The sequence below is a fragment of the Amphiura filiformis genome, chromosome 2, assembly GCF_039555335.1.
Source record: "Amphiura filiformis chromosome 2, Afil_fr2py, whole genome shotgun sequence".
Classification (NCBI taxonomy): Eukaryota; Metazoa; Echinodermata; class Ophiuroidea; order Amphilepidida; family Amphiuridae; genus Amphiura; species Amphiura filiformis.
The window spans coordinates 94,695,943-94,719,967 of record NC_092629.1 but is presented as its reverse complement, the minus strand read 5'-3'; the positions used below and the strand labels follow the sequence as shown (position 1 = coordinate 94,719,967).

The following is a 24,025-nucleotide window of genomic DNA, read 5'->3' as shown; positions in this document are numbered from 1 at the left end:
TAAACCCATCAACCCATGTTTAACCAGTCTATTATTCTCAGCATTTGATTTACCTGGTGTAGCAGAGCAAAATGCTTCCCATTTTCGACAACCTGCTACACAATTTCAGCTTGTAGCAATTTTTTACAATGTAAATGTCTGCTAATATCATGTAAAAACATCACCTGATACAGAATTTGATGAAAATTGCTATTCACATTTTTCAAAGTAAATCAAACCCTGCTTATTCTCAACATAATAGAGAAAGTAATATTGCTCTAATGAGGTGATGTGTCATGTTGCAAAGGATTTTGGGAAGGGTACAGATATCTTACCAGTGACAAGTAGGTGGCACAAGTTTACTCAATTTCTCTAATGACTTTTCAGATCTATATTCCTGTAAACAAAAGATGAAAACAAAATCATATTTATGGAATGGTAAGTTGTATAAATTTGTAGCATATCTGACCCCAACATGGCCAGCTGTTTACCAATTGTTAAGACTTTTTCAAATCAAAGCTTTCCAAAGATAGCTGCTAAATTTGTTTATTGAGTGTCATCGATGCTAACACCATAGATTAATAAACACACAAATTGGAATTTTTCATGCCTGTACTCTCTAAGCGTACTCAAATTCAGCTGACGCCGGCACAGCGTTCAGACCTGGCAACATCGCTCATCTTACCTGCGAAGTTTCTTTTGTGTATGCTTGCGCTATTTGCGCTATTTTTTAGTTTGCTCACGTGGTACCTAACTTGGTGTCGATCCCCATAGGCAACATGCCATGATTCTGCGGTATGGCTAACACAAGCACAACTATTTAGCCTGAACACAAATCTCCATTAAAAGAGCCAAGACCTAACAAATGGGATTAACAATCTCCTTAAATAACAAGAAACAATCCAAATATGTTTAGCTTACCTGTACAAAAGCTACTGTTACTACTATTGTGATTGCCTGTGGATAAAGTGGACAAAATAAATAAATAAATAACAGGTGAAATGTAAACAAACAATAAAAACACACACAGCCATAGTTTTATTTGGGTAAAAGGCATAAATTACCTGATATCATTCTGAAAAAGAAGAACCTGGTATTGGACAAACCACCTTATTTTGAATTAGCTGTAACAATGAGGAATTATCTAATGGCTGTTAGTTATTAGTTACTTCAAAACGAGGAACAATTCAAGACGAGCTCTTGACGTTTCACTTCAAAATTAGTACTAATAGTAACAGGATCTGCTCCATGGAGGATGCACACTGCTATATAGAGTAATGGGCCCTAAATTACTTTACAAGATTACGAGTAAAAATCAGTACCGTATTTCGTCAAATAGTCGCCCCCCTCAAATAAATGCCCCCACTACTTTTTTCAACCAAGATGTTTCAAAAATGCCAATATTTCCAAGCTTGTGTAGTAAGCTTACCAACTTGCCCACATGGTCGAAAATAGCGTCAATAATTGGCGAAAATCTGGAGTGGAAACCTGGAAGTGAACCAGAAGTCGGTGTTTCTAGTTCATAGTTCGTCATTTTAGAGTGACTTTTAAGTTTACCTAATGATTTTAACGGGAATTATCGTTCTAAAATTGACCTTGAATAAATCGCCCCCCATTTGGGAAAATGTAGCGCCCCAGGGCGTTTATTTGACTTAAATACGGTATTTTGAAAAACATTGAGGCGTCAGTAAATGTTACAATATGGCTTTAATCTTCTGGAATTCTAGGTTGAACTTACCGCTGTTATACTGATAGCGTCATCAAACTGACCCATGACAATAGACACAACGGCTGAGGCTAATAATAACATGATCAGAGGATCTTTGAACTTACCGCTGTTATACTGATAGCGTCATCAAACTGACCCATGACAATAGACACAACGGCTGAGGCTAATAATAACATGATCAGAGGATCTTTGAACTTACCGCTGTTATACTGATAGCGTCATCAAACTGACCCATGACAATAGACACAACGGCTGAGGCTAATAATAACATGATCAGAGGATCTTTGAACTTACCGCTGTTATACTGATAGCGTCATCAAACTGACCCATGACAATAGACACAACGGCTGAGGCTAATAATAACATGATCAGAGGATCTTTGAACTTACCGCTGTTATACTGATAGCGTCATCAAACTGACCCATGACAATAGACACAACGGCTGAGGCTAATAATAACATGATCAGAGGATCTTTGAACTTACCGCTGTTATACTGATAGCGTCATCAAACTGACCCATGACAATAGACACAACGGCTGAGGCTAATAATAACATGATCAGAGGATCTTTGAACTTACCGCTGTTATACTGATAGCGTCATCAAACTGACCCATGACAATAGACACAACGGCTGAGGCTAATAATAACATGATCAGAGGATCTTTGAACTTACCGCTGTTATACTGATAGCGTCATCAAACTGACCCATGACAATAGACACAACGGCTGAGGCTAATAATAACATGATCAGAGGATCTTTGAACTTACCGCTGTTATACTGATAGCGTCATCAAACTGACCCATGACAATAGACACAACGGCTGAGGCTAATAATAACATGATCAGAGGATCTTTGAACTTACCGCTGTTATACTGATAGCATCATCAAACTGACCCATGACAATAGACACAACGGCTGAAGCTAATAATAACATGATCAGAGGATCTTTGAACTGTGGAAACAAAAAACATGGAAAGAGTGAATGTCATGCAATATAAAGGCGACTAAGAAGCCCTGTTCTACGGCACACAGCCCTTTCAAGTAGGGTCGATCGGTTTGGCATTTGTTTAAAATAAAACCATGTGATTTGTGCTTGATAATTATTTTGTATAAGGCATAATGTTAGGTTGCCGGAGACTTCCTTTAAGCTCAGAGCAAAATAAGTTACCAGTGTCTTCACTCAATGAAAGTAAGTTCACTATTCTGAATTATTTGACTTACTTGATCTAAGTACTTCTTCCATAAAGGTTCTTCCTTTGCTATTTCAAATTCATTGTGACCATGTACTTTAAGTCTTCTCTCCGCTTCTTGCGTTGCCAACCCCTCATGAGGGCTGGCTTGGAGGCGCTCTATGGCCTCGTCAGATGTCAACGTGGCAGCCTTGAGAGCGGTGAAGAATTGCATTTTGGAAACCTGTAATAAATGAATAGCACAATTACACATAGTTTTGGTAGTTGCTGATTTTCAATAACAGGAAAAACAACATCATTAATTATTTTAGCAAAATGACATTTTTGCAAAGGTGACATGTGCAAGCGGGAAACTCAACACCAACAGGAAATTCAAAGGCATCTTTCATATTTAAAGGCAATCCGTCCTGCAGAAAGACCATTTAAGCTATCAGTCCCGTATACACAGAGAGACACATGCACATAGGAACAACTTTTATGGAGCATTCATTATTTGTAAAATAAGAACCATTATTTTACAAAAGTCTGAAATACCATGCTCCTAACCCCTAGAATGGTTCAGTTGGATGAAAAACTTATCCTGTAAAATTTTCAGAAATATTGAACAATATTTACTGGTAGCTCAAGAGCCTCCAATATGGTCGTGACTATCCGGAACATTAGTCATCGGACATTTTGGAGCATTTTTAGGGGGGTATATTTTCAAAATAGAGTGTCTCTTGATACTCATTCTTTGTAATTACATTAACAGTAACTAGTTTAACATATATATAACAAAAAGTGTTTTGTATTTACTTCCATTGTTGTTTTAAGCTCAACCAGATATGGTACTTTGTGCCGTGAATACTCCAGATACTGGTCGTCAGCCATTTGTGAGCAATTGTAAATGGTTCTAATTTCAGAATAGAATATCTCTTGATACTAAATATTTGTTATTGCATTAACAGCAACTAGTTTAACATATATATAACAAAAGATGTCTTGTATTCACTTCAATTGTTGTTTTAAACTCAACCAAATATGGTAGTTTGTGCCGTGAGTAGTTATAAATACCGGTCGTCAGCCATTATGAGCATGCACTTATAAGGGGGTCTATTTTCAAAATAGAGTGTCTTTTGATACTTAATCTTTGTAATTGCATTATGATTAACTAGTTTAACATTTATATAACAAAAGATGTCTTGTATTCACTTCCATTGTTGTTTTATTCTCAATCAGATATGGTAGTTTGCGCGGTGAGTGCCTAAATATGGCCAGTCGTCAGCCATTTTGAAGCAATTATAAGGGGGTCTATTTTCAAAACAGAGTGTCTCTTGATACTCAATCTTTGTAGTTGCATTAACAGCAACTAGTTTAACATACATATAAAGATATCTTGTATTCACTTCCATTGTTGTCTTCAACTCAACCAAATATGGTAGTATGTGCTGTGAGAACTCCAAATACCGGTCGTCAGCAATTTTTGAGCAATTTTAAGGCGGTATATTTGCAAAATAGAGTGTCTCTTGATACATAATCGTTGTATTTTTCTCCGGGTGCTCCGGTTTTCCACCTGCATCTAAAATCGGACCTCTTCCCATATCCCTGTCCCGACATATCCGGATGGCATCCCTTGAATTTAGTCGCCTCTGAGCACTATTGGGCTTCGCCTGTCTTCGGCCGAATGTTATAAATAAAATAAATAAAATAAAATAACAGTAACTAGTTTAACACATATAACTAAAGATGTCCTGTATTCACTTCCATTGTTGTTTTAATCTCAACCAGAGAAAGACATTCACTAACCACCCCCTGGCATAAATAGTGACCGGTCCCTTACCTGTGTTTCTCCGTTGTCAGATGACTGGTTCTCCAATTTATCCACGGTGTGTGACTGGCGGAGATGTATATAGGTCCACAGTATGAGAGTTATCTACAGTAACCACCCCCCTGGCATAAATAGTGACCAGTCCCTTACCTGTGTTTCTCCGTTTTCAGATGACTGGTTCTCTGATTTATCCACGGTGTGTGACTGGCGGAGATGTAGGTCCACAGTATGAGAGTTATCTACACTAACCATGACGACCAGGCTGGTACGTAATACATCCCTGCAATTTGAACAAAAGACAATTAAACAAAACTTAGCTTTCAAACAAAGCACCTTCCACAGGTACATGTATTTTGCAATGAGCGATAGACCTTTTCAAATCAAAGTTTTCTGAAGTTTGTTATGGATGGCCCTGTTTACAATTCCGGGTCATCGATGCTAACGCAAATGCAACTATTACGTCTGAACACAAATCTGCATGAAAGACAAGGTCAAGCGTTGGATATGGCTTGCGCAAGAGATTGATATAAATTTATATTGGGAAGACCACATGAAGACCAAATCAAATGTGCCGCAGACAACAAACATTTTGCATTTTTCTTTCTTTTACTGTCACATTGTGAAGTGCCAAATAGTGGAAGCGTTAGTTCAATACCATTAGAAAATATTTCTCTGTGATGACTCATGTTGATTTTGGCATTAATTCCAACCACTCCGATCCACTGATTGTGACCATATTGTCACAGAGGTATAAGTGCGTTAGTGTTATAGACCTGACGAGGAAGTCCTCTTTTGGTCTATACGCTAGCGCGCTTGCCTCTTAATCCCAGGGTCGTGGGTTCTAGTCCCGGCAGGACCGGAACTGGCTCGAGGAGGCGCAGGATATATCCGTGAGGGGCTCGTTACAATATGGTCGGATTCATGAATATTTAATGAGCAGCTTGATACTGAGGTCATTACGCAAGCGTGCTATGAATCTGAGGTGACCAGGAGCTACCATTTTGGTCAACTGAACTCAACTCGTGCATTCTACTCGCTAGATACACCGATTTAGAAATTTCCTTTTGATTGACAATGACATAAATCGTACAAAATTTTCAATAACCGATTAACAGGTAATAGTAGGATTTCAATTTTTTATTAATGAAGTTACATAGTTTTGAGGAATGACAAATTGAAAAGTTGTTTTTGGAAACTTAGAATTAGATGTTTGTTTTAACTGATGATGTAGGATCGCAAGGTGAGTGAATTCATGAAGAGATTTCCTTGTTTGAGTGATAGTGGGATACAGGATGTGGGCTAAAATAGTACTTTGACTTGCTCTAGAAGTCTGAATTCATGGGGTCTCGTTATGCAAATTCTTTCTTCCCCCGCACAATCAAAGCATGGAACAGACTACCGACCGACTTAGTTTTATCACCAAAGCCTGACGCCTTTAAAGCTGCCCCTCAAGAAGCTACGTGACACCAACGGACAACCTTACACCACACTCTCCTCACCTCCAGTCAAAGCACATTTATGGCGTTCTCTCAGGAGGATATCAACCAAGTACCAAGTAAGTACCAGTTATCGAAAATTGTTTGATATAAAACGTCAACAAACGTAATTTTTCTGAAGAGTAGAACGCAAATAGTTCACAATCATGACCACTCGGCGTGAATTGAAAGACCATGTCACTCGCCACAAAAGAATGTCAAAGGTCATAAAACACCAATTTGGTGTCTTTCGCTCCTCGAAATATGATGCTAAAAGGCCTATGACTGGCGCAGTCATAGACTTTAAGCATCATATTTCGAGGCGTGAAAGACACCAAATTGGTGTCGATGACCTTTTGATGTTCTTTGTGGCGAAGTGACATGGTCTTTAAATTCACGCCGAAAGTGTCCTTGACAGGCTTGATTATGCTTCAGTGGTCATGAAAGAATTCAAAAGATATTAACCTCTGAGGCTCTGCCCCAATAATCCCAAGCTATTGTCTGAAAGACTGAAACTGCACCTCGGAAGATGTATGGTAAGAACTCAGTCCTCAAATGATAGTCAATCATGTAACGACCAAAAGATAAATTACCGACTATCATTGAGGATATGCCTGGTCGAGCACCCTCACAGACCCGAACGTAGTGAGGGTGCTTGGTATATCAGCCATGTTTCAAATACATGGATGGCCAGCATAATGCCAATGGCCCGCAAATTTAAGCTTTATGAGAAGCCTGTTTTAGTTGCAAAATGAGAACACAGAGTGGCTTTTATCTTTAACCCACATTCTCAATCTCTCATGCCAGAGGTATAAATAAAACGATCCCTAACTAATTATCAAAAGATCGTAAATGTAATTTCTTGAAACGTGCCGGCGAAACGATTAGTTACAAGTAACAATCCTTGTTCCGACACCGATACCGTTCATTCGGCAAACCACGTGATCACTCAGCCTCAGGTGAACTACTAGGATTGGACAATCGATTGCGTGAAATTTTATCCAGGTTACCGGGCCATGCTTAATGGCGATACTCGTGTCTTGGAAATATTTTTCAACCATGTTGCAAAATGATCGGAAATACACCGTCAAGGCAACTCGATCGGTAAGCATCATTTAAACTAAGTCTAAGCAATATTTAGTATTTCTTCTTTTGATTTTTCCGATAAAATTGTAGTTTACAGTTTTGATTAGTTTGATGAGAGTGGATTTAAACACCAGTCCACTAGTAGACGTTGTAATTGACAGTTTGACAGTTCCGCCGGAGGACAATGTGAATCCATAAGATGTGGCGATCAATTTCACGATTAAAATCTTTTGGGGCGATTTCCATTTCTTGCTATCATTTCAAGCCTGAAAGCATCAATACTAAAGATAAGCTATCAGTCACTTGTGCAGATATATGTTAACATTGGATTCCATTTCTTGTTTATTTTTCACTAATAGAAACGCCTGTTCTGTTGTATCTTGTAGACTTGTATTGGTTGTACATGTATTTCCCACTACATTGAGGACTGAGTTCCGCAGTCTTACTGAGTCTAGACTGGCCTTAAAGCTTACGTGTGTGAAAATCATGAGACATGATCCACAAATCACTGTCACCAACGTCAAACTCACCTGGTGTGTACTGAAAGTTATACTATTAATTAACTTAATTCTCGTCCAAAATATATTATCTACAAATAGTCCACAACACGCCCAAATTCATGTCTTCAACTTCATTTTCGTCGGAAAAATCTTCATCGGTTTCATCAATCATACAGTACTTTATATTCTATAATGTTATTGAAATTTTGAATATTAATTAGCTGACGTCATAGTAGTAAAACTTCAGGGGGGGTTGGCAGGCCAAGAAGGAGAAGCATTTTTTGGCAGGTCGAAAGCAGGCGGCGGATGACATGATCGAGCCGGCAACTCGTGAAACCGCCCGGCCGTATGGCATTTTCCATATACTCGGTTTATAGTTTTGTGGGGTTCATTATCGAACCCCAACGGTTTTAGCTTGTATTTATATTATTTATCAACATAGGCCTATTTGTTTGTGATATTTCAAGCGTTTTAAAATTTCAAAATAATCCCATTCAATTACACGGTCGACGATGAAAATGTACTGAATTTAGGGACTGCACGTCATACACCACCTGGTCGAAAGGTAGTCCGAGGTGCTCTGACGAATGACGATAACACTCCGATCGCCAGGCAATCTACGAAGTAGGCCAGTGGGACAACGAAACCGCTACATGATGACGAGCTACACTGAAAAAAATAAAGGTGTCATTTTACACCACTAGAGGTGTCGCATATGGGTCCCCACATGAGCATGCTATGGTGTCATTTTGACAACTATGTGGTGTAATCTTGACACCTTAAGAGTGTCATTTTGACAATTATGTGGTGTAATCTTGACACCTTAATGGTGTCATGATTGACACCTTTAGGGTGTCAATTTAAATTGACACCATTGGGGTCTCGTCTCAGGACCCATTTTGAAAGGTGTCAAAATGACCCCTTCCAAGGGTTGGGAGACCAACTAAAGGTGTCATTTTAAATTGACACCACTGGGGTCTCGTCTCAGGACCCATTTTGAAAGGTGTCAAAATGACGCTTTCCAAGGGTTGAGAGACCAAGTAAAAGTGTCACGTTGGTTGATATGTGAAATCACACATTGTCAGGTATACTGTAGGGTTGTAGATACCACACTCAACTGTATGATGCTGAAAAAATCAGACAAGAACAGAGTGATTAGACAATAACAGACTGCATGCTACTGTTGCTACATGGACCGTCGTGACTCAAGAGTCGTATGCCTACATGAACATTACATGTAGAATAAGCTTACTGGGCATACATGCAATTGATGGGGACTAAAAGTATACTATAACGCCGTAGTTTACACGTTTTCATGAATTTATACGAATACTGTATAATCTATAATATCCATATTTGTCATTGTACTTTTTTTATTATACCAAAAACATGAAATTAATGATAATACTCACATTTTAGACGGAACTCTCGATTTCACACGACCACTTCGCTGCGCAGACGATCAGTGCTATAAAATCAAAATACGCATGCGCACAGCACGGCAAGCTCAAATTAACACTCCAAAGGTGTCAAGCTTGTTGACACTGAAGAAGAGTATGTAGTAGAAGCACACTCCCTTGGGGTGTAGTGACATACTCCCTTGGAGTGTAATTGACATGTTCTACTACTGGAGTAATTCGGAGTGTCAAATGACACCCTTGAATACACTGCTGGCGTGTCAATTAACAACACACTGGTGTCAATGCATGTTGGTACTATTATCAAAACACTTTAAAGGTGTCAAATAACACCTCCAATCTTTTGCGGTACTCAATTTCAGCATTTCATGGTGTCATTTTCAGTAGCTAAGTGTGTCAAGAAAAAATATACACGTGAAAAGTGTCATTTTACACCCCTATATTTTTTCAGTGTAGTCGAAAGGAAGGACAAGCGATTTTTGACAGGTCAAAAGGGGGGAGCAGGTGCTTAGGGTACCGAAGGCGAATTTAGGGGAGGTTATTTTTTTTCGGAAGGGGGTCATAAATATATCCGTGACTGGAGTCAATTTTTTATGACCCCCCCCGCTCTCACAGACTAAAAAACTTTACCCCCCTTCCATCCACACAGACTCGAGACAAATTATTCATTGTTTGAACTCTGGTTTGAACTATAAAGGCATGTAGCACACACAATGATTTAGGACCTATTATAGGTATAATACATGTATAATACATGAATAAGATTGCGGACACACTTTGATTGAAAGTTAAAGAATGCGTACATAACGCGGGACATAACGTGCGAATAAGTTCATAACTTCCTGTTTTTGTGTAAAAAAATTATAACCCCCTTATTTTTGGTATAAAAATTTTATGACCCCCATCCCTGAATATTCATGAGCCCCCCCCCCTCCCATTCTGAAGAAAATGACAACTAGTTTTGTGTGCATGTGTGATTTTTTTGGCACTTCAAAATCAAATTGGGGGACAAGGATTTTGTTTTGTTTTGGCAGACCAATCATGAGAATAATATTCACCACCGGGCGCGGAAGGGGGTACACATAATTATTGAACCACCACTTCATGATACTGGAATCTATTGTCAAATTCGTTCGTTCTAAATTTCTTTCTTTCTAAATTTCATTCTTTCTACATTTCTTTCTTTCTTAATTTCTTTCTTTTTTTAATTTCTTTCTTTCTATTAAATTTTTTTCTTTCTAAATTTATTTCTTTCTCAATTTCTTTCTTTCTTTGCTTCTTTCTTTCTCAATTTCTTTCTTTCTAAATTTCTTTCTAAATTTCATTCTTTCTAAATTTCTTTATAAATTTATTTCGAAATATTATTTCTTTCTTCTAAATTTTTTATAAATTTTTTCGCAAATTAAAACCTCAAAAAAACAAACGAATTCTCATTCTGTATCTTATGCATATTCAGCATGTCAACTTCAACTCTAGAATATAAGTGAGTAAAACAAAAGCAAATGAGGGCGCTGTTTTGCAGAAGGAGAGAAGCAGTCGGCGCAGCTCACGGCTAAAATCACAGAATGGCTAAAATAGAAAGTATATAGGAAAGAAAGAAAAATAACGGCCACTTCTGTGATCATGGTGTTTTATATTTTATGGTAGGCTTCGTTGCTGCCAGTATTAGAAAATGCAATTAATGCATAATACGATTTCGGTCAAATATAAATTTTGTTATTCTTTGCCCACAAATGTGAACAAGCCTGGTTTCTCTGGCCAAGTTTGGGCGGCAGTCATCATTAGACCCGCTTGCCTAACTTTAGGCCGTATAAAATTAATATTTTGGTTCTCGTCCAGAGGATTTTCATGAAGTGATGAGGGAGGGAGGTGTTTTTTTTTTCTTTTTCTTTTTCTTTTCAGTGTAAAATCAGCATTGTCTGTAGTTTTCGGTCTTTTCCAACAGTGCTCGAGGAAACGATGAGGCACTTTTTTTTTAATGTGAGATTTTGAGGTATAAACCCCCTAGAGTACCACAAAAAGACTTGGAAGTGGTCCTTGTTCTCTAATAAACTTATTTATATGTATGAAAAATTCATAAATCATTCCAAAGTCTAAAATAATTGAAAAATCTAAAAAAAACAAAAACTGACAAATCCCAGAAATTGAGGAGGGAGGGACGAGAACCAAAACATTAATTTTATACGGCCTTAGGTTAGTCAAGCCGGCTTGACTAGCTTTAGGTTAGGCCTAAAAAAATTGTATAATTGGCGTAACCCGACCTACCCTTATTTAAATTAGGCCCGACCCAGACTATTTTTTCTTTTTTGCAAGAAAAATTAATTAAAATTAATTAATTAATTAATTAATAAAAAAAGGGAAAAAACTAAATGATTCAAAAAAGAAGAAAGAAGATCCAAATCTTTTATCAAACGCAATTTACAGTTTTAAAAGTTGCATTGGTAAATTTTTATCAAAAAGAATGTCCTTGATATACTGAAAAAATAAATTTAAAAAAAATCCCTACCTACCCTTTTTTTTTTTCTTTTCATGTTACGCAATCAAACATTTTAAGGCCTCGTGCACGATGCAGCGCCATCCTATTCTGCCCGCCACATCTCGATAAGGCTAATGGCTGCCATAAGTACTATCATGACTATTGGCTAGTTAAATCGGAATAATATCCAAAGTTAACGCTAAACAAGACGCCTCCGCCTAATGAATAAATACTGGTCAAATTGCTGCTGTTATCATGATAACCTGGTAAGAGGATTTGCAAGCGATATATAACGAAAAACTAGAATAAATCACAGTTAGATAATATTCTGGAATGGAAAATAATTAAATATCCAAAGCTAACACTAAATAGTCGTTAAATGTAGCTGTGACATAGCTAAATTCTGCATATTCAGCTTATTTGTGAAAAAATAACCTAACAGAGTCAGAGAGTCTAATACTTAACAAAGGGAAAAATGTCTAGCATTGTTTGCCTCTCAGAAAGAGAACTTTATTAACAACTTCTAATTTATCCTTATGAATATTATGAATAAGATAATTATGATACAAGAGGAGATGTGCTCTAGCACAATGAGTTTGGTGAAATAACCAGTTTAATAGAAATGCACATCTATTGTGATCTCAGGGTTGTGGAAAAACCAGGACATTAGATGTGATATGTAATGGTAACATTTTATAATGTTTCCATGCTAAAATTATTATATTTTATTTATCATATGAACTTGATGCTTTATGATTATGATATAATTATACTAATCTCTTATTGGTATCAATTAGGTTGGTGGTGATTAACTACAACAGATATTATAAAGATATGTCAATTTTACATATATAAAATTGAGATTCCTATCAGGTTATTTTATATCAATGAATAGCTATTAATTAAGAGAATTTGGATTAATAAGGGAGAAATCAAGTTTTTGCCGAAATTAATTAACATAGAGGGAGTATAACAATTTTATAGAGAGTTAAAATCTGGGTGGAATTTGGATTTCCCCAGGGGCCTTAAATAATTAGGTAAAATTGGGAATCTTACATCACAGACCTCCCAAGGTGGCACAATTAATATGGGCGGACAAAAGAGATGAAATTGCCCTCTTTTGTTCTGATCTTCCTACCTGCATATTTTGGAACTTATGTAAAAGAAATTTACATAGATAAAATGTGATTGGTTAGACTTTTATCAGTCCATGATTTTAGAGATGTAATTGGATAAAATATAAAGTGGGAGGAACTTAAAACAAAGAATATTCTATTCCACTTTTTAAGATATGGGAGGACAACACCCAAACTTATAGAGTTCTAATCTACCTTTGAAGCTAGCTGGAGTCTACACTCAGTAGCTGGAGTCTGAAAATATAGACTCACTAAGACTTGAAGAACATGTCTTCGAAATGATGGTGTTAAAATAAATCATAATGAAACTAACTGTAATGTGACTGGTGCCAAATGCGTCTTGTTATTTATGTATGATGGAACAACAACCATCTAACCATAAGAAAACCAGTAAATATTAACCGCTCGGCCAGCAAGACATCGTAACATGGTAGCAGCGAAGTTTACGAAACCCAGCATGTTCTTCAAGTGGCAATGCTGACATCTGTATATTTATCAATTTGATCATCTTATGTGGAGGAAGACTAACGGGATCCCAGTAGCTATGGGTGAGTTATCCATGTTTGTTAATGTAGTGAAATTGGCATTATGGTGTAAATTTGAATCCGACATTCAAATTGGTGTTAGTCACACCAGGCCTCGCATTAGAATATAGTTTAGAAATTTAATTTTCAGTCAAGCATTATGGCAGATGCAAATTTAAATTTTGGCTTTGATGATTCACCTTTTTATGCAACGATGACCTGTCTTAACCAACAGGTAATAAAATAAAATTTTAAAAGAAAATGGCAAAGTGGGCCGGATAAACTAAACAAGTCAGTTTACTTTAAATTTTTAATTGTAACTACTTACAAGCGATTTTAGATTACGAAAGTTCAACATTTTAATATGATATTGTATCTATTTGATTCAAACTATAAAGATGGCCATTTGTTACCCCAATTTGGGTACACTATTTTATCAGGGAAGTGCCACTTCCCTGAATTTCATCACTAAGGACTAGTCAGACGGACTTATGGGTGAAGTGATGAGTTTATTTTGTTTTCACTTTAGTCAGGAAGACTATTGTGATGTTTTGCCGCACCGGGCACCTTTTGGTACCACTCAATTAGGTACACAGTTTTATCACTAGGTACTAGGGTTGCACGAGACCTAATGGTGACGTGATTAACAGTAGCACAAGCCTGAGCACGAAACGTCATCATAGGTATGTTTAATACCATGTTACCCCGGGCATGTTACCCAATTATTCACTTGGATTTGATAACAAGAAATACTTTAAATGACACATCAGACATTTTGACCCTTTAGAGGTCAACGCTTGACATTTGACCTTTTTGTAATTAGTACATTAGGGCCTACTAATATTTTCAACACAATTTGATGAAGTTTGAAATTTGATCCCAAGTAAAGTTTTTAAACTTTAAAAGGACCTTTTCCCCACCCATGCAGGGGACAATATTTTGTTTTGGAAACAACAAAATTTGTGTAGGCTCCCCTACTAGGGACTTTAAGGATTACAAAGAAATAGGTTTATAGAAAAATAGACCTACATCTTTCAGGTACATCGGAAGTCACCCTTTCAACTAAACTACGGTACTAGTCAAGCAGCTGCCTGACGAGCCATGCTATAGCTCAACTGCTTGACCAACGATAGGTTAGTCAAAATTGGACTAACTTCATAATTAATAACGTTCATGATTTACATCATTAGGGCTGACTGATCAGTATAAGTAATACCCTGCTGATTCCCTATTATAGGCCTAGAAGCTTATCGAGCTATCAACATGGTGTGAAAAGTGTGCCAACAGGTTTCATAATGCCATTATTACATTTAAACAATAGGCTATTGGCTTGTCTACTGTCTGTGGTTTATCATTGCAGTTAGCAACCTGGACAACAGATTCTTTTGTTTAGCAAGGCTCACTCAGTCATTTAATGTGGCAATACAAACGATCGAATTTGGTGTTGAAACGAGCTAAATTTTGAGTTACACCTTTTCAATGTAAAATTAATTTTCTCGGCCAAATGAAATGCAATCATTTTTATTTTTTCAGTAAATGTCAGGTCAAATTGTAGTGCTTGATACTTTTTTTTTTTTTTTTCCTAGTGTTAAACTTAGGCGTGAAATTCGGTCATTTCGTGTAAGATTTTCGATTTTGATAGGCTTAAACTCTGCCCGCGAGCCTTTTCTTGGATCAACCTTTTAGCTTTTCAAAGTAATATAGTTCGCTAATGAAGGATTTTTCCCAACTTTCTAACGCACATCACCGTGAGCGATATATCATAGTTTAGTCAGAATTTACGTTTTGATTTCATCATTTTTTCACCGGCTGAAATTTTTTCTAAATCAACGCGTGTAATATAAGGCTAATAATACTAGCATTGTGGATCGATATCCCTGGGTTTAATAGGAATACCGGCATGATACAGTGTTGCCAGAACTTCAATATAGCAACGAAATTCCCAGGCCTAATAGCGCTCCTATACTGATCATGTTTATAGCACGATGAGGATATTTCATCATCACGTGAGTGATTCGGACCAATGTGTTGAAATTTGCTTCTCCTCAAAACAACTTTGCCCGAAGGCTTACATGCAATTGGGCAATATTTTAAACAAAACTTTCTTTTACAAAACATTATATTACGCTGTATGTTTTATGATCAAGCAAACTGTTTGGAACACACTTCCAAAGAAATAACCTTCGTAACGCCCCCAGTGGCGTAGATTTCTTTTTGACATTGGGGGGGATGGGGTTGGAAAAAATTCTTGAAGTATAGTGAAAGCAGCACCTTTTGGCGACAGAATAAGTTAATGGTACAAATGCGCGTGAAGCGCGCGAAAAATTTTGCTATTTTTAAGCTAAACTAATGAAATATGGTGCAAAAGTGGAAAAAATGCGCGCGAAGCGCGCGAAAATTTGTACTTTTGGGGCTAAAATAGGCAAATATGAGGTTAATTTGGTCAGAAACTTATATTTAGGCGTCAACATTGGGGGGATGATTGTATGGAGCATCCCCCTGGCAAAATATTGGGGGATAAATCCCCCTATCCCCCCGGATCTACGCCTATGAACGCCCCGGCGTAACGCCCCAGACTTTCGTTATTTAAACGCCAGAAATAGATTGTCCTTATAAGAACCATCAGAGATTGTGGCTTATAAGAACCGTTCATTATCATTGTTAACTTAAACAGGTTTATGTTTTTAAACATCTTTATAAATTGATTGTTTTTATGTTTGTTTGTAAATTTCGTCCTTTACGCGCTTTGAGTTCCTCATCAGAGATTGTGCCTTATAAGAACCATTCATTTTCATTGTTAACTTAAACAGGTTTTGTTTTTAAACAAAACCTGTTCAACAATTATTTAAAATTGCTTGCCTAAAAACAGAATAACTTGGATGTTAATACTTGACGTAGTGTTTCAATTGTCATGAAGGTGACTGGGTATGGTGCCTTTTGTTTGTGTTTGTTTGAAACTGCTTTTGGAAACCCACCGAAAGTCATAGGCCCTAATGAAGCAGCCAAAACAATACCAGGTTAAACATGGAAGTTTATAAAAACTTATTAAATAGCCTTGCATTGAAAGTCATGGTTAAAGTGTGTTGATTACCACACCAAAGTTTCCCTACATACACCCCACTACCCACCTCACACACCTCTGCACCCACCCCACCCTATAGGCCTACATGTACATGATATTACATAATAATATATAGCATAGCTGCATAGCTATACATTTAGGTATAGCGCTTAATTATGACAAATATGGTTAGGCCTATATATAGGCCTACATGTCAAATTAAAAACAAACCCGAACACTGATGAATCTCTACAGAAACCCGAACACAAGTCTGAAGGGTGTAATGAAAATGGCAACCCGCGATGGGGGGGGGGCGGGGTTAGGTCATACAAAATTCACATGGAGATAGGAGGGACAGAAGATTAAAATCCCCTATAATAACACGCTAATTTTTCTAGGTTTGGACCGTGGATTTTCATGAACCTCAAGCGTGCGTCTCTTAATACGGACTAACCTAGGTAAACAAACACACAGACAGACAAAATGGTTTTCATAATCATGGAATCCATATAAATTGAAATTGCAGGCTATCACGGGAGCAAATTTTTAAAATTCACCTCATTTCATGATTTACCAGAAAACCCAATTGGGGATTTGGGCTACCAAATCGCTAGTCGGGCAATCTTCATGATCTTTGCTTTTCAATGGAAAATTGCCCTGGATGACAACAATCCCTCATTTCAAATATATAGTTTTGGTTTCTCTATTGTTCAGAAACCAAAAATCAAGGGATTAAAATGTGAAGATGAACTGGTATGCAATCATAACACTATTGTGCTGGGAGGACACAAGAGGGTATATATATAATCAAAAGTATAATGGCCTATAACCATACGTATATAATAGCCTATTGTGCTAACATTTTCAAAATCGATATCTATCAACGCGGACGACTTTTGATGTTCTCTGCCGTAGCTGGCACACTTCCATGACACCATAAAATTACACCCGAGTTCCGAGATTCGTTTGATAAGTTATGCATAGACATCATGTGCATATATTGAGGGGTGGGGGTGGGGGTGTTTTGTTTATTTGTCTGAAATATAAACGATGCATGATGATGTAGATGATTTGATTATGAATTAGATTATTCCCCGGAAAGCACAACCCATACCTCTTACCTATGTTCCCTCCGCCACCTATATATAACCTCCCCCTCCCCACACTCGATATCGACTCTTCCCTATTATTCCACTCCACTCTTGCCCCCCTCTCCCCCTCCTTCCCTTCCCACTTCCAATGCTCTCTCCCCTCTGTTTCTCTTTCTCCCTTACCCTTACCCCCTCCCCCTCACACACACATACCCTCTTTCCCTGGCGATCTCTTCTATCTCTCTCTCTCTCTCTCTCTCTATTCTCCAATAAATAAATTGAATAAAAGTTAGTTTAAACCAGCTTTCTATGATATTGATCTTCCGTCATGCGACATGCACATAAATAGAATTGTGTATAATAGTGTTTATATCACTGAAGTCATAATCTGTCAAGTGCCTATTGTAATGTCTGTGGAAATATTTCGATGGTCTATATATTTTCACAGTGAAATCAGCTTAGGCTAATTCGTAGTCTCAAGTCAATGCTTTCAAACTAAATCAATGCTTTCAAATGTAGACTGCTTTGTTCGACTTCTCTGCTCGTGAATATTGCACTGCGAAATTTAAACATTTCTTTTGTATACTTAGAGGGTGACATCCCGCTATCTCTAAGGTCCGCTATCTCTAAGGTTCGCTATCTCTAAGGTTCGCTATCACTAACGTGTAAAGTCTATGGCGATCAGAATCCCGCTATCTCTAATAGAGAAAAGGGTTCGCTATACCTAAAAAAGGTCCGCTACTTCTAAGGTTCGATATCACTAATTTAGAATAAGGTTCGCTAGTTCTAAGGTTCGATATCACTAATCATAAATAAGGTTCGCTATCACTAATTTAAAATAAGGTTCGCTATCACTAATTTTGAATAAGGTCCGCTATCACTAATTTATTGAAGGTTCGCTATCTCTAAGGTTCGTTATCACTAATTCCAATAAAGGTCCGCTATACCTAAGGTTCGCTATCACTAATTTTGTTTCAGGTTCGCTATCCCTAATTAATTAAGGTTCGCTATCTCTAAGGTTCGTTATCACTAATTTCGATTAAGGTTCGCTATACCTAAGGCTATCTCTAATTTCAAATAAGGTCCGCTATCTCTAATTTTAAATAAGGACCGCTATAGCGAACCTTATTTGAAATTAGAGATAGCGAACCTTATTTAAAATTAGAGATAGCGAACCTTATTTAAAATTAGAGATAGCGAACCTTATTTGAAATTAGTGATAGCGAACCTTAGAGATAGCGAACCTTAGAGGTAGCGAACCTTAGTGATAGCGGATCTTATTTAAAATTAGAGATAGCGAACCTTATTTAAAATTAGTGATATCGAACCTTAGAAATACCGAACCTTTTTCAAAATTAGTGATATCGAACCTTAGGTATAGCGAACCTTTTTCGTAATTAGTGATAACGAACCTTAGAGATAGCGAACCTTAGAGATAGCGAACCTTAGAGATAGCGAACCGTAACCACTTAGAGTAGGTAACTTCAAATCAAATAATTTTACGATCCACACCACTTATAAGAAACTGAAACCAAAACCGAAACTGACTGACACAAATGTTCGGTTTTAAACAAAAGGTAGAAACAATGAGTTCGATATCTTATGATTCAAGTGGTTAGGCAGGACAATAGGAAACCACGTGACCAAAACCAAAACCAAAACTAAAACTATATATTTGAAATGAGGCAATGAAAATATCGACTATTTCTGCTGGTTGCGCACGAGATAAAAGCACCGAGTTTGACATTTTCAGAGCATGAAGGGAATAAAAATTCCTTTAAAAGGAATAGGGTGGGCAAATGAAAAATTGTCAAGAGAAATGAAAGAATGAGTAAGTCAAGTTCACAATTAAAAACAGGAAAATATGACACAACATCGATTTCCAATAGGGGAATAACACAAAACGTATAAACAAAGTTAAAAGAGTTTTTAACTTTATACGTTTATACGTTTGTTATTCCCCATTGGAGGTTGTGTCATATTTTCCCTGATTTTAATCTGATCTATTGCTTATCCTTTGTTCTCTGCTGGTCAGTTGGAACAGATTTTCCCTGTTTTTATATTAACCCTTCACATCATAACACAAGACGTTTTATGTTAACATTTTATATAAAACATGGTTATAAAACTTTTGTAGATAATAGTTATGTAAAACATTTTCGTAATCATACCTAGAGTTTTTTTTTTTTCATCAGATAGAAAGACTGCTCATCTTCCCTGGTGAGACAACAGGGCTGGGGTATCTTTCCATATCAAAGTTTAAAAATCTGTCATATCAATTTCCTCAATATGTTGTATTGCAACTTATGAGGGGAAATGTTTGATTTTACAATATTTCGATATTATTTTTTAACTTTGTGACTTTATTATGATTAACATAACTGTATTTCAAAGCGTCAAACTATATCATTATTTTGTCCCAACAAAAATAATCCAGGGAATAAAATATTCATTCATATGTTTATTTATTTTATTCAACCCGGGCCATTTCTACTGGTGCACATGCATTCTAATAATTTGTCTATAATACCTTATACAAGCATCACCAAGCACTATTTGTCACAAGATTTGAAAAGTAAATAGCCTATGTACACACTGAACACAATGCACATACAAGCTGTATTTAAGTACATGTCGAAGCTGTCAGTATAAAATGATATATATGACCTTCACGATGCTATTAATTTAGCCCAAAGATTAGGAAAACTAGCAAAACTGGTGAACTGGTACTGTTCAAATAAAAACATCTGCAAATCTTGCTGCAATTTCCAAATAGTATTTCTATTACTTAAATAATTATTTTTGTTATTTCTTTTAATACAAACACATTACTGCCTATGACGACTTTATCGTATTACTTACATATCAAAATCAAGTAATAATTACAAAACTCGCCGTAAACTATCACCTCTGTGGGTGTTTGGGATATAACCGGCACGAATATTTTCTCAACACTGCGGCATGTGAAAAAGTAGGTCAATAGTCAGAGAATACAGGGTGGGTGCGGCACGCCGCACCCACCCAAAAAGGGTAAAATAAAAACGGAAATTCTGACAAAACTATAATATATAGACCCACACGATGTGCTTTACAGAGGTGGGAAATATCTTTCTTTAGCAAACTATATTAGTTTGAGACGCTAAAAAATCAATTCCGTAAAAAGCTCGCAGGCGAACTCAAGGCCTATAAAAATCAAAAATATCACACTAAAAGATACAATTTGATGCTTAATTTTAACACCAGGATTTAAAAAAAATGTATATCCAAGCACCAAGTTCTTAACTGACATTACTGAAGAAAAAAAAATATTGCTTTATATTTGACCGAGAAAATTAATTTCATAGCAAAAGGTGTATCTCTGAATTGTGCTGATTTTAACATGTATCGATCGACTTTTAGCGCGACTAAGCATTTCTAAAGAATCGGTTGTCCAGGTAGGTGACTGATTGGGCATATTGGGGCAGGCCTGTCTGGTGACATCCCGCTATCTCTAAGGTCCGCTATCTCTAAGGTTCGCTATCTCTAAGGTTCGCTATCACTAACGTGTAAAGTCTATGGAGATCAGAATCCCGCTATCTCTAATAGAGAAAAAGGTTCGCTATACCTAAAAAAGGTCCGCTACTTCTAAGGTTCGATATCACTAATTTAGAATAAGGTTCGCTAGTTCTAAGGTTCGATATCACTAATTTTAAATAAGGTTCGCTATCACTAATTTAAAATAAGGTTTGCTATCACTAATTTTGAATAAGGCCCGCTATCACTAATTTATTGAAGGTTCGCTATCTCTAAGGTTCGCTATCACTAATTGCAATAAAGGTCCGCTATACATAAGGTTCGCTATCACTAATTTTGTTTAAGGTTCGCTATCCCTAATTTATCAAGGTTCGCTATCTCTAAGGTTCGCTATCACTAATTTCGATTAAGGTTCGCTATACCTAAGCGGTTCGTTATCACTAATCTTAAATAAGGTCCACTATCTCTAATTTTAGATAAGGTCCGCTTTCTGTAATTTCAAAAAAGGTCCGCTATCTCTAATTTTAAATAAGGACGCTATAGCGAACCTCATTTGAAATTAGCGATAGCGAACCTTATTTAAAATTAGATATAGCGAGCCTTATTTAAAATTAGAGATAGCGAATCTTATTTTAAATTAGTGATAGCGAACCTTAGAGATAGCGAACCTTAGAGATAGCGAACCTTAGAGATAGCGGACTTTATTTAAAATTAGATATAAGCGAACCTTAGGGATACCGGGGTTGTTAAAATTAGAGATAGCGGACCTTATTTTAAATTAGTGATAGCGAACCTTAGAGATAGCGAACCTTCAATAAATTAGTGATAGCGGACCTTTTTAAAATTAGAGATAGCGAACCTTATTTAAAATTAGTGATATCGAACCTTAGAAATACCGAACCTTTTTCAAAATTAGTGATATCGAACCTTAGGTATAGCGGACCTTTTTCGTAATTAGTGATAACGAACCTTCGAGATAGCGAACCTTAGAGATAGCGAACCTTAGAGATAGTGAACCGTAACCGCTTGTCTAGCTGGGAGTGAAATTGACAAAGGGGGTAATTACCAGTAATTGGGCCTGGATTTATATCCTTTTTCATAGATCAAGTAAACTATCCCTCCTTTTATCTTTTCTGTTTCTGTTTCGGTTTCCGGTTTCGGTTTCGGATCTCATTGTTATTTTGAAGTGTTAGCATGGTACGTGTGAACAATCCTTTTATTCTAGTCTTTTTGTTGACTACAGAAAAGTTGAACGAAGATAACTTCTGTTTCGGTTTCGGGAGTTATGTTAATTTCTGACATGAAAAAAAGTGAGATGAGAGGGTTGATGCTAATCTAGACAAAAAATTCCACAAAGATACAATTGCAATGCGGTTGAAAAAAGATGACTTTATGCCTCATTACTACAAAAAGGAACCTGAATAAGAGTAGTTCATTTTATTAAGTTTACTGTACTTACAATAGAGACATGTAGGGCTATTGAAGGCCCCAGGTCACATGGGGGAAAATGGTAAATCACACATATTTCGCAGCATTTCTCCTAATTTTTCACAATTTTGCAGAATTCAGCAGCCTGTTTTAACTATTATTTTAGAAAATCTGGCTGTTTTTGTGTGATCTCCCATTGCCCCCATGCGACATGGGGCCTTATTGAGTTGTATTTCAATAGGGCTTCAACTTTGTCAAAAATGTTGTTTCCTTAAGGGATCTAGCATGAGCGTTTATTGCGTTTCGACAGTATTTTTTGTGGGACATGAGAGCACCTCAGACGTATCGAATTGCATTCTGAATACGAAGCATGTCTTTCTGATATCAAATAATTTTCATTTTTGAAATTCACGATATAATACAAATTTTATGACAAATTATTAAAATTTGATATTTTTCACATTTTTGATATATAGCAGTCCTCGAAATAAATTTTATAAATGATATATTCTTAAAAAGTGTATGTAGCTGGGAGGAAAAGTTGACGATCAATTGAAAATTTTGACCTTTTATATTGAAGATATGGATTTTTTCCCAAAAGACCTATTTTTTTTGGTGTTTTGGGAAAAACAAATCCATATCTTCAATGCGAAAGGTCAAAATTTTCAATTGATCGTCGGCTTTTCATCCCACCTACATACACTTTAAGTATAAATCATCAGATTTATAAAGTTTACTTCAAGTACTGTTAAATATCAAAAATATCAATTTTTAATGATTTGCCATAAATTAATGTGCATTTAATAGGCCTACATTGCGAATTTCAAAAAATCAAAATTATTTGATATCAGAAGGACACTCTTCGTATTCAGAGTGCAATTCGATATGTCTGATGTGCTCTAATGTCCCACAATAAATACTGTCCAAACGTTCATACCCCTTCCCTTAAAGGGGCATTTCGTGATCCACAGCCTCATCCCCCACTTTTCCCAAAAAAGTTGAGATTTTTACACCACTGGATACCTCTGGCTACATAATGTTTATGTACCAAATATTTCTTGCAGATTAATTCGTTTAGCAAAAATATCGCCAAATTTGAATTTCGTTCTGGTGCACCAGAACGAAATTACAACACATTGTCTATGGAGCAGTGTAATACACATAATCATGCATAACTCGCAAACGCAAAATCAGAATCAACTGAAATTTTGGAAATAGGCTTTTTTGTGGATATCTACTGAAAAATGTCATAAAAAGAGGATGCTAGGATCACAAAATCCTCCTTTAAGTTTGCCAAAATTTTTCATTTCAGAAATACCCAATGACAATTTTAGCTACTAGGCCTAGTACTTACCCTTAACATTTTAAAGGGATTTTATATACCGGTACACAATTTTAATACTTTCGTTGGAATCACCGAAAGCTACTGGATGGGACTTACATTTTATGCAGGTGATTTTGTGCAGGTGCCTGATTTTGTGCAGGCTGATTTTGTGCAAGCTGATTTTGTGGTTCTGGTTAACAGGCCTGGTTTTGTTGTAGCGCCCTCATACATTTGTTTACTGTTGCTCACAACAACATTATCTTCCGCAACCCGTGTACAACAGGTG

General features: G+C 36.7%; 1 protein-coding gene across 2 annotated transcripts in view; it reads right to left on the bottom strand.

Moving 5' to 3' along the window:
- Positions 1-7,936, bottom strand: part of LOC140146859 (calcium-transporting ATPase type 2C member 1-like) — a 37,640-nt gene extending 29,704 nt beyond the window's left edge. The window contains exons 1-6 of one of the 2 annotated variants that reach the window (XM_072168751.1): positions 7,799-7,936; positions 4,858-4,987; positions 2,932-3,123; positions 2,573-2,662; positions 901-936; positions 315-376 (exon numbers count right to left, since the gene is read on the bottom strand). In XM_072168751.1, the coding sequence (XP_072024852.1) occupies positions 315-376; positions 901-936; positions 2,573-2,662; positions 2,932-3,123; positions 4,858-4,959 (482 nt within the window). In that variant the 5' untranslated portion in view covers positions 4,960-4,987; positions 7,799-7,936. Of the gene's footprint in view, positions 1-314; positions 377-900; positions 937-1,717; positions 1,802-2,572; positions 2,663-2,931; positions 3,124-4,857; positions 4,988-7,798 lie in introns of those variants that run through there. The other variant, XM_072168750.1, reaches the window with a different exon arrangement.
- Between the last annotated feature and the right edge of the window lie 16,089 nt (positions 7,937-24,025).